Source organism: Olea europaea, chromosome 4, assembly GCF_002742605.1.
Source record: "Olea europaea var. sylvestris chromosome 4, O_europaea_v1, whole genome shotgun sequence".
Lineage (NCBI taxonomy): Eukaryota > Viridiplantae > Streptophyta > Magnoliopsida > Lamiales > Oleaceae > Olea > Olea europaea.
Genome location: NC_036240.1, coordinates 4,854,846 through 4,867,101, shown reverse-complemented (window position 1 = coordinate 4,867,101; position 12,256 = coordinate 4,854,846). Strand labels below are relative to the sequence as shown.

Genomic DNA, 12,256 nt, shown 5'->3' with positions numbered 1-12,256 from the left:
ATCCATCATCATGTCCCAAACAACAACCATAAAACCTGAATCAATCCATCACCACTCCTCTTCAACCTCTATCTCTTTGGCCGGTATCGAAATCGGCTCTGTCTTAGCCATCATTCCATTACTCCCCTCGAAAACCCATTAAATCAATAATTCTACCAGTTCTCAAGTTAATAAGCCTTTGATTAGGGTTTTATCGTCTCCTTTAGAACCCCAAATTGTGGTAAAACCAACTAAGCCCGCCTTGTTGGGATCTCTCTAGATAGTTATTATAAGCAGATCTTACAGATGCCCAGTTGGTCTAAGCTTGATTTTTGTAAATTCATGATTGTCTGGGCCGATCAGGATTGCCCATGTACATCAGATTTTGGCCAAAAAAAAACTTGAAAATTTTGTGGAAAATAATCATAGGTTCAAGAACGATGATGGATTTGAGGAAGGTAAGAGGGTTAAGTTCAGTGAGATTAAAAACGTGAGGGGAAGAGTCAAGGATTTGGATATTGAGGTGGTGGTGACGGTGGATTTCTGATTTTGGGTTAAGGGGTTGGGGTGGAGGTGAAGGAGAAGAAGAGATGTTTTCCCTTTTCATTTTATTTTATTTTCTTCTTTTTCTTTTGTTGTTTATAATTTAAGTTTTAATGTGAAAAAAATAAATTTACCATTTTGTCCTTTCATTATTTATTAAAATGCAATCAAAGTCCAATTTTTGGGTCAACTAATAGAAATATGGGCGAAGTCCATCCATTGGGGCTTGATCTGCAACATGTTGAAAGGTTTGAGGTAACGATTGCGACAAATAAAAGGTTAGGGAAAAGTCTGTAACTTTTTGAAAGTTTTGAGGTCTCAGCTACAATTTTCCCAAATATATATGTATACACCTACTAATAGAAATATGGGCGAAGTCCATCCATTGGGGCATGATCTATTCACATTCAAAAGTTTGTGACACCTAGGCCTTGTGTGTCCTAACTCGTACAATTATGAAACATAGGAATAAACCTAGGTCTAAATCTAGGTGGTTGCCGATATTGATTTTTGGACTGTTTGGTCCTACGTTGTCTAGTGGGCCTCTGTCCTAAGGTACCCTTGTTATTGGGTTCAGGATTTACAATATATCTAGGTTGGTTGGTGGTAGGGACAAAAGTGGTTTCAGAAATACTGGCTTTTGATCAGTCTAATTATATCCTAGACCTCCACTATTTCCAGTACACTTGTTCAATCCTAAAAGATTGTCAAATTTCAGAGATCCACTCAAAAAGGAATAGAGTTGAGTATTGGATTTCTCAAGGTCACTTGTTAGGATTTTAAACTTGGACTCTAAGTTCTCATTGACTAATCTTAACTCACTAATGCTTTTAGTAGACTCCTGAAGGTCAGAAGTAAGTCTCTCACTTTCTAAGCCAAGTTCATTAACCTTCTTAAAGATGGCTCTGTTGATCTTCTTAACCTTAAGACTCACGTGGAAATGTTGTTCATATGCTCTATGAATATCTTCCTATTTTCGGATTCTTCCTTGATACCTTTACTACAACCTACATTTTCAACCTTTTCGCTATCCTTATCTGAATCACTCTTAACTATAGATGTTAAGGCCATACAGATTCTATCATCCTCAATACCAAAGGAATCGCTCTGGTCACTAGAACTAGACTCATCACCAGTAAGAGTCACGGCCATTGCCTTACCTTTCCCTTACTTAGGGTCTATTTATTGTTAGGGTATTCATTTATAAAGTGACCAAGGCCTTGACACTTCTAACTGACTAGGATTTCTTTCTAAACATCATAATATTGGTCTTCTTATGATTGTCTTTTCTAAACTCACTAGGGGCACCTCTATATCTCTCATGGGATTTCTTCTTATTAATAAAGATTTTTTTTTTAAACTTCTTAATGAAGTTATCTATCTCCTCATCTTTAAAGGTGCTAATATCAGTCGAGTCATACTCTTATTTCCTGACAGTATTATAGGCTATAGACGTGTTTATCTTATGCTGAGATATGGTGAGTTCATAGGTTCAGAGGGATCAACTAGTTCGTCTATCTTAATTGCATCTAAGTCTTTACTATCTTCAATAGTTGTGATCTTAGGTCTAAACCGCCCAGGTAAAAATCTAAGAACTTTTCGAACAATCATAGTTTTAGGAATTTTTTCACCTAGGTTGAAGCTGGAGTTAACTATATCATTCAATTTTGCATAGAAATCATCGAATGATTCATCATCCCTTATTATAATTTCTTCAAACCTAGTGCTAAACATCTATAGTTAAGAGTTCTTAAGAGCTTTGGTTCCTTCATGTGTAGTCTTTGAGATATCCTATACTTCTTTTAAAGTCTCACACATAGACACTTTCTTAAAATCCTTGAGGACACGGCCAGAAATAGGGCATGAAACCTTTAGGCCCTTTACTATTCAAGTTATGCTCATCTAAGCCATTTTTAGATCAACTAGCAATCTCAGTAGGGATAACTACACCTATAACAGATGTAGCTGAGATGATCCATCCTTTCTCAAGACACACCCATATTCTCTCATCTACAAATTTCAAGAAAGCTCTCATCCTCGCTTACCAGTAAGCGTAATAGCTTCCGTCAATTGCAAATTAAGGATGTACATTTAGTGATTGACTCATCTAGATAAAGTGGGGCTAGGATTGATTTTAAACTTTGATACTAATTGAAATATCTAAATTTGTCACAATTAATACCTAGATGAGGTGAATAGGTGTTTTATGTGAAAATAAAAATTACTGATAATTAAAGCAACAAGTCACAATAAATATTTAATCCAGATGAATTCACATGCAAATTTTACTTAGATGTTGAATTATTGCAGTTTGTAATTTGTAGAAAATAAGTAATACTAAAGAATTGATCACGGAGAAAACCCCCTTGCAGAAACAAAAAACTCCGACACGCTGCCAATAAAATTCAATATAGGCGAATTGACTTATTGTACTATCTAAACTCGACTAATTCCTAAACTTTCTGATTTGCTTCTTGCAATCACCAAGGCCTTTATGTACTGCGTGCTCTTGCATCAGCTCCTGACCTCTAAAATTATCTATCTCCTGTGGTTCACCGAGGAATCACATGTTCTCATCCTATCAAAACTTTGGACAATTTCCTTAATTTTCAACATGCTCTCACAGATATTTGAGAAGTGGGTGGTTTGATGTTTTACAAATATGAATTTGATTTTTTAATGTGTGGTTGATTGATCTAATGTAGCGAGTTGATGCAGGATCTTCAACAAATGAATTATAATAGGAATATAATGATCAAACATACCTAAGGATGAAATATAACTTAGGAATATATAGTAGAAGGTGTTTGGGGTTGTTTATGACTTAAAAAACTGTTTAAAACTCGATCTAGGATTTTCCTAGAAAAATGCTAGTGACCAAATGAAACCTTGGCGCCAAGTTGATGCTCAAGCAAAACATTGGCATAACGCTCATTATTTTGGAGCTCGAGAATGATCTTGGTATTGAGAGAGCATTAATGTGGCGACTTTATCTCCTTGTTCCATATTCGAACCTAAAGACTCCTAATTGACCTATACAACCTCCCCATTGACTTTGACTTTTATAACTTTTTTTATAACTTTAATTTTGTTTAATGAATTGCCAATTATTACTCAAAGAAAATCTCTCTAGACAAAGAAAGTAACACACTAGCCACTTGCCAGAAAACTTGTCACCGTCGTGCACCCGCCACTTTATAAAACTAATCTTAAGGATGGGTAGCAATTCACATATCTTGAGGGAAAAAAATGATTGAATCATTGTGCCTGTTAATGTATATACAATGTAAATGTTAGTTAGTCCCACATTAATTAGAAAGGAAAACATTTTTCTCAAATTAGGCTATAAATAGGATACCTCTTTTGTAAACAAATCACATTATTCAATACAAATCTCTTCTCTTTGTATTGTCTTATTTTCTCTCTTAAATTCAACTTGGTATCAGAGCTACTATTCTTAGTGTTCTCGATCTATCAAAAGTTGAGTATGCTCTGTGATTGCCACTATTAGTGGATCCTTCACATCAGAAAAACCTCTTGTATATCCTTTTCATACCTGTTAGGTCGTCGCTATAGTCGGAGTCTTATTCTCCATCGACATCATCTCAGCCACCACCCCATCAGTCATTTCCTGACCAGTTCAATTCGGTTCCTATTATTTTTCTCTCTATATCCTTCTAATTTCGTGCACATTATGGAGCATCTTGAGGCCTCACAACCTATTACCATTGTCATGGAAGAACTCAACTACACTATATGGGCTCAGGCTATGTCAAGCTTTCTTAAGGGCAAAAAGCTATGGCGCTATGTTACTGGTGATATCACCGAACCAGAGAAAATCGCTGGAAAAGACAACACAAAATACATAGATCGTCTCGAAGAATGGGATAGCAAAAATCACCAAATTATCACTTGGATTCGTAACACATGCGTACGCTCCATTAGTCTCCAGTTTGGTAGATTCAAGACTGCCAAGTCACTATGGGATTTTCTATAGAAACGCTACACCACCACAGATCTGTCTCATCAATACCAACTTCTAGGCACTCTACATTGTATGCAACAATAGCCTGGGCAATCCATTAATAATTTCTTATCTGAGATGCACTATGTTTGGGATCAACTTGCTTCTTCAGAACTAGAGTTTATAGATGCTAATGATGCTAAAAAAAATTTAATTATCGAGATCAGAAACACTTGGTTCTCTTTCTCATGGCCCTCACTAATGAGTTTGCGCATGTTCATGCATCTCTCCTTCACCGCAGGCCCTTACCTACTTTAGATCAAGCTGTTACTGAACTTCTTTCGGAGGAAACTCGTCTTGCCTCTCGCAAGACTATCTCTACAGATGCTATCTTCGCCAGTCCTAGAGGACCTCAACCCAGCAACAAAATACATCCATCTGGATCTTTTCAACCCAACAACAAAGGACATCCATCTGGATCCTCAAGATTCTGCAATTACTGTAAGAAACCAGGACACATTCTCTTGGAATACCCAGTTCGATTTTGCCAATTCTGTCACAAGCAAGCCCTTGGTCACCTTCAGCGTGATTGTTTCCAAAACCCCAACAGACACTCCTAACAACACATGTCTCGCGGTACTCCTTCTAGATCTGCCGCCACTACCGCTGAAGGTTCATCATCCACTACTACCAGTGAGACGTTTTCTACTTCTGATGTGAGGAAATTATCAAACAACTCCTTGCTCATTCTGGTAATTTACCCTCTACTGTTATGTAAGTCACCTCAGGTAATTCATCTTGGTTCTTTGACTCTACATGTTGTAATCACATGACACCTGACTCCACTATATTTGCCACAAACGTCTTGCTAATCATACTCCAACTATTCACACTGCTGATGGTTCTTCTATGACCGTAAGTCATATCGGAAAAATCTCAACATTAAACACTTCACTTTCTGATACTTATTGTATTCCCCAACTCACTCTCAATCTTATATCTGTTGGTCAATTTTGTGACTTCGGTCTAACTGTCATCTTTTCTACTTCTGGTTGTTGTGTGCAGGATCCAAAGACGGGACAAACTCTTGGGATAGGCCATAAGGTTGGACGACTCTTTGAGCTCATCAATCTTTACCTTCCATCCCATTTTTCCTCATCAGTTCAGACAGCAGTCCTAGTCATCTACCCCATCCATCAGTCTCTGGCATTCTCGTCTGGGTCATGCTTCTATTAGTCGTCTTTAATTTTTAGCATCTAGTGGTTATTTAGGGCTTGTTAATAAAGAACAATTTGATTGTCTTCCTTGTCAACTTGCAAAACAATCGGCATTGCCATGTCACAAAAGTGATTCCTTTTCTTCTGCACCATTTGATTTGATTCACTCTAATGTTTGGGGCCCATCTCCCACTGCTACTATAGGAGGCTCTAGATATTTTGTAATTTTTATTGATGATTACTCTCGTTACACTTGGATATTTCTTATGCATAATCGATCCGAATTACCTCAGTTGTACCTTGATTTTGCTACCATGGTCAAAACTCAATTTTCTTGCAATATCAAAGTGTTTCGTGCTGACAATGCTGCTGAATGCACAGACTCCAGAGTCATTACCTTTCTTTGCAAACATGGCACTCTTCCTCATCGTTCATGTCCAGGCACTTCTCAACAAAATGGACGTGCTGAGCACATACACCGAGACATTCTCAATACTGTCCGTGCTCTTCTCATATTTGCTTTGTGTCCTGAACGATTTTGGGGTGAAGCTGCTCTTACAGCTGTTTACACCAAGAACCGCGTGCCTTCTCCCATCATTGGGAATCAATCACCATTTGAGCATCTTTATGGTCACCCTCTTGACTATAACACTCTTAAGGTATTCGGTTGTGCTTGTTTTGTTCTTCTTCAGCCTCATAAGCGCACCAAATTGGAATCTAGATCTCAACTATGTTGCTTCTTGGGATATGGGATTGAACACAAAGGCTACAGATGTTGGGATCTTTACTCCAAACGTCTCCGAGTACCTTGTCATGTCATTTTCTGGGAACACAAGATGTTCGCCTCCATATCCAAGTTTCACTTGTCACATGACAATACCTCTATCCTATTCATTGACCTCTCCACAGATCTTTTTCCTAACACTCCTGAGACAAACTCTTCTTCTGAGTCAACATCTCCACCAACACATCCTATATCTTTCTCAAATATGTCATTACCAACTAACATGTCTACAGATACCTCAATTGAGTTATCCACATTGCCTTCTTCTGAGGAACTTGTCTCTTCTGATGGATCCACTCCAACAACTTTTGATCTCCCTACTCGACGAAGTGACCGAGTAAAATCTCCTTCTGTTAATCTTCGTGGCTTGGTTGTATTTTCTACTATTCTTTCTCACCATGAACCTCAGTCTTATCATGAAGCTAGTTCTGATCCTCTTTGGTAGAAAGCAACGAATGATGAAGTACAGGCACTCGAAAACACTCACACTTGGGATCTAGTAGACCTACCAAAAGGCAAACATGCCATGGGATGAAAGTGGGTTTACAAGATCAAAACTCACTCTGATGGGTCCATTGATCGATACAAAGCTCGTTTGGTAGCTAAAGGATTTACCCAGGAGTATGGGATTGACTATGAGGAGACCTTTGCCCCGGTTGCCCACCTTACTTCAGTTCGTAGCTTAATTGCAATTGCCGCCGTCCGTCATTGGGAATTATTTCAGATGGATGTGAAAAATGCTTTTCTTAATGGTGAACTTACTGAAGAAGTTTATATGTGCCCTCCTCCTAGTTCTCATCATCTTCCGCATCAAATCTGCAAACTTCATCGGGCTCTTTATGGTCTCAAGCAAGCTCCTCGAGCTTGGTTTGCCAAGTTCAGCACCATTGTTGGAGATTTTGGGTTCATTTCTAGCTCACATGATTCTGCTCTTTTCATTCGCAAAATAGACCAGGGTACTATCCTTCTTCTCCTCTATGTTGATGATATGATCATCACTGGTGATGACACATCCGGAATTTTGCATCTCAAGACTTATCTCAGCCAACATGTCGAAATGAAAGATCTTGGAAAGCTTAGTTACTTTTTGGGACTTGAGATCACTTCTAACTCTAAGGGATATTATCTTTCGCAAGCAAAGTATGCTTCTGATCTTCTTACTCGAGCAGGACTCACGGATAGTAAAAAATGTACCACTCCTCTAGAGCTCAACTCTAAACTCACTCCCATGGATGGTACACCTTTGGATGACCCCACCTTGTTTCGCCAGTTGGTTGGTAGTCTTATTTATCTTACAGTTACTCGCCTTGACATCTCTTATGCTATCCATATTGTCAGTCAATTTCTCTCTGCTCCTCGTACATCCCATTATGCTGCAGTGCTTCGTATTCTCAGGTACATCAAAGGGACCTTATTTCATGGTCTCCACTTCTCATCTCACTCTTCACTCCAGCTTCGTGCCTACTCAGATGCAGATTGGGCAGGTAACCCCACTGATCGTAGATCTACCACTGGGTATTGCTTCTTCCTTGGTGATTCTCTTATTTCTTGGCACAGCAAGAAACAAACAGTAGTCGCTCGATCCAGTACAAAAGCTGAGTATCGAGCCCTTGCTGATACAACTCAGGAACTTCTTTGGCTTCTCTGGTTACTTGAAGACATGGGCGTCACCCATTCTACTGCCAAGTTCTATCCAAATTGCTCACAATGATGTATTCCATGAACGCACAAAACACATTGAAATTGATTGTCACTTTCTACGTCATCATCTCACCCGTGGGACTATTGGACTATTATCAGTTTCTTCGACCGATCAAACTGCTGATATCTTCACTAAAACGCACCCTCCTGGACGCCTTGAGGATTTAGTTTCCAAACTCAAGTTGGTCTCCATTTTACCACCTTGACTTTGAGGGGGGCTGTTAATGTATATACAATGTAAATGTTAGTTAGTCCCACATTGGTTAGAAAGGAAAACATTCCTTTCAAATTAGGCTATAAATAGGATACCTCTCTTGTAAACAAATCACATTATTCAATACAATTCTCTTCTCTTTGTATTGTCTTATTTTCTCTCTTAAATTCAACTTTGCCGTTTCTTGTATTCATTCTTTTAGGGTGAAAAAGAATAATATACCTTGAAAACCATCAAAACTTATGGGGCTTAGAACAAGCACATATTTGCTTGATTTTAAAAATAAATGTAACCATAAAATGTCTTATATAATGAATCTTTGTCTCTTTGAAGTTACTCATGCCGCAGAATGGAGAAACAAACGTTGATCAAAACTCGTTGATTTTGAATTTGAAATGCCTAGAAATAACAAATACATTTGGATTAAACCGAACTGTAATTCTTATTCGTAATTCAAGTCTGTCAATCCATTACACTTATATGAGTTTTAATATAATTAAAAAAGATTTATAAACAATTAAAAGTGGAAATCAGCCATCAGTGTAGTACTCAAACTGATGCGTGAATCTTTACAACAAGCCATCTTTTGGCCATTTCATAATTGATTATCCACGTGATCTTCCTTCGCTTGAGTTTTGGTGATGTATATATTGCTCCATTATTTTATCTACCATCTGCTGGTATGCATCAGTTACCAACGATATTACTCACTAATTGAGGCATTATTTGTTGATTTTCTGATCCCTATATTGTTGAACTTGAAATGTCTGGACTGGACATAAAAAATGCAGGCTGTGATGGTGTGGGCAGATTTAGGGAGAAGTTAGAGAGCATGACAACCAACATTGCCATCGTAGGTCTGTCAGCTGCACTCTCTTGAACACAGAGCAAACCAATGTGAAGGCATCGTACAATATCTTGCAAGGAAGTTGAAGAAGCCCCCAATGCAGGATCTATTAAATTTGTTGTTGTTCCTTCATGCCAATTTTTCCAAGCCTGCGAGAATGTGACATGTTTAAATAGAATATTCAACACTATAATTGGTAGCTTCAAATTGACAAAAAAGGAATAAATTGTTTCCTATTTACACTTACAAAATTTAGCAGACTCTTAACACGATTCCCATTCTGGTAACTATTAATTCTCTGACCAGTTATAATCTCTAGAACTAGCACACCAAAGCTAAAGACATCTGATTTAACAGAAAAATGTCCATGCATAGCGTACTTAGGTGCCATATATCCACTGCAATAGTTAGTTTGTAGGTCTATAATTAGTAACAAATTTTATAACTAAATACTCATTTAAAACATGACAATATTTTCTGTTTTTAAATTATAATATGAGATAATGTTCTTCTGTTAAATGCTTACGGGGTTCCCCCTATCTTGCTGGCATTGCCTTGTGTTTCGTCTTCGACAAATAACCTTGCCATACCAAAGTCTGATATTTTAGGGTTATTATCTCCATCTAACAAAATATTGCTAGCTTTGAGATCAAGGTGGATGATCCGAACTTGAGAATCTTCATGTATATAAAGAACTCCTCCAGCAACACCCCTTATGATTTTGTAGCATCTATCCCAATCCAAATATGGACGCTTTATTGGGTCTACATGTAAACTTCAAAAAATGAAATTATGATGAATCAAATGAAAATAATGCTCAAAATGGATATCCATTACACGCACAACATTAATGAATAGAAAGAAATAGATTACTGCAAGGACTAATTTACATCAAATTGAATGTTAATTACCAAATATGAAGTGGTCAAGGCTCCCATTCTGCATGAACTCATACACAAGAATCCTCTCGCTTTTTTCTAGGGAGAAACCCAAGAGACTAACCAGATTTCTGTGTTGAAGCCGAGCCACTAACAAGACCTCATTCTTAAATTCTAGGTCGCCTTGCCCTGAATCCCTTGACAATCTTTTCACCGCTATTTCCTGTCCATTTGGAAGTTCTCCCTGAGATTAAATATTGAGAACACATGAAAATTTATAAAACTTTCTCCCTGAAATGAAGGACACTACTACCTCTGTATCTATCGAAACTATCTTTCTAATAGTTACCCTGTAAACAATGCCAAATCCACCTTGACCAAGCTTGTTAACATCAGAAAAATTGTCCGTTGCGGCTCTTATTGTACAAAAGTCATATTGCAAGCATTTGTCATTGTTAGCTTGAAAAATTGCATAAAAAAGAGGTTATCGAATAAAGAAAAGTAAGATAGAGTTTGATGTGCGTAAAATTAGTTATCTAAATTACTTACTTCCAAGTTTTTCCTCTAGTTTACGCTGTTGTCTCATTCTTAGGACGATGCGAATGCAAAGAACGAGAATTAGACCCAAGACAATAGAAACAATAATAATGATAATGGTTCGACTTTTATTAGCATTCTTTCCTGCAAAATGCAGAATAAACTGTTTTAATATTACTTTTCAGCTTCTTGTTTAAATGTTTTGGGTTGCAAGTAATACTTTTAAAAATCTAGCATGAATCAATATGGGAGCATGTCTTGTTAAGCCTAGCTAAAAAGGAAGCGAACTTCATTCTTTTTAACAGAAGAAAATTTTAAAACAAATATGTTTGTAGCTCTGTACTTTAAAAGCTAAACATGTTTGGCTTCTCTTTAAAATTTCCTTTTGTTTCTAAACTTTTAGTACGAATGGCTCTACTACAAAATAGAAGTCGCATAGGATGTTTTAGTGACCTGCTAGTGGCTTTATTACTGGTGGCATTGGCATCATCCTTTGGGGCTGATCAACCATGGAATTGTTGAAGAAGGGATAGGTTCTATATCGAAGACAGCAGCTGGGGGTATGGATTCTAACTCCTTTTGCTCCATTACAGCATTCTGCCATAAGTTTAGCAGCCTGGATCAAGCAATTACTGCAATCCTGAGCCGTTAAATCCGGGGTGCACTGCACAAGTCCATAAATTGTTTGAAAATTTGTTGCTGTTCGTTTCGCAGCTGCAAACTTCTTGAGGGGGCCACCATGAGCGGCCTGGGATCGAAGACTGTCTAACAATGTTCTCAGTTCCTGGTTGAACTGGTCCCTGTTCGTGACATTTTCATCTTCCCGCGCCTGAAAGTATGGTCTAATTGCTAGAGTTCTAAAGATCGAGTTGTTGGAGTATCGTACCATGCAATGGAGATCGCTTAAAATTGCCTGTTTTTGATAGGGACACAATTGTAAGATGGAGCGTGCTGCATTATAGACACAACTACGACATTTGTCGAACTGAATATCTCCTCTACAGAGCGCAATGGCATTGAATCTGTCGGGATTCTCCCCCACGGAGCTGTAGTAAAATCCATTTATATCAATATTAGAGGAGACAGAAGAGGGGAGGCTATTGAGGTTAGTGTGGTATGTGCTATTAGTTGTGTAATTACCATTATTAAGACATTGATGGCGAAAATAAGGTGATAAATACTGGGAGTTGACGATAACAACAAGGTTTGTCAGAACGAGGAAAATAAAAGGAATAAGCCATTTCCAAAAACTCATTACTGTATTTGCCTCTCTAATCTAATGTGGTGATATGAAACATGATATGGTTTTATACTTGAGTACCTCACTAGCTACCCTAACTAACTTTTATGTAATTTCCAGGATTTAACCATTACCTAGATATCCTATAATTTCCAGGATTGAACGAGGACTTGGATAATCTACGATTTCACACTACTTTTATGGATTAAAAGTAAAAAACGTTACAATTCTGCGAAAGAGTGGAGGTATTTTCCCATAATTTACCATTTCAAACACGGTTTATTCTTCTTTCAACAACAGCCACAAATTTGTGTAAGAAGAAATGATGGTCTTATAATAAAATCAAGCATTG

At 37.7% G+C, this 12,256-nt stretch overlaps 1 protein-coding gene across 1 annotated transcript; it reads right to left on the bottom strand.

Annotated features, from left to right (window-relative positions):
• Positions 1-9,044: 9,044 nt before the first annotated feature.
• LOC111392716 (putative receptor-like protein kinase At4g00960) lies at positions 9,045-11,919 on the bottom strand. Its single transcript, XM_023018112.1, has 8 exons — positions 11,575-11,919; positions 11,118-11,499; positions 10,677-10,808; positions 10,477-10,586; positions 10,161-10,371; positions 9,776-10,013; positions 9,497-9,647; positions 9,045-9,398 (listed from the first exon to the last, which is right to left on the bottom strand). Exons 1-8 carry the CDS (start codon positions 11,917-11,919, stop codon positions 9,147-9,149), a joined length of 1,821 nt encoding a protein of 606 aa, XP_022873880.1. The 3' UTR covers positions 9,045-9,146.
• Positions 11,920-12,256: the final 337 nt, after the last annotated feature.

Bases quoted from the DNA above. Each gene is read 5' to 3' on its own strand.
- LOC111392716 (XM_023018112.1), bottom strand. From the start codon at position 11,919: ATGAGTTTTTGGAAATGGCTTATTCCTTTTATTTTCCTCGTTCTGACA. The intron at 10,809-11,117 runs GTCACTAAAACA...TGCATTTTGCAG, and splicing joins AGTAATAAAGCCACTAGCAG to GAAAGAATGCTAATAAAAGT. The intron at 9,399-9,496 runs GTAAGTGTAAAT...ACATTCTCGCAG, and splicing joins TTAAGAGTCTGCTAAATTTT to GCTTGGAAAAATTGGCATGA.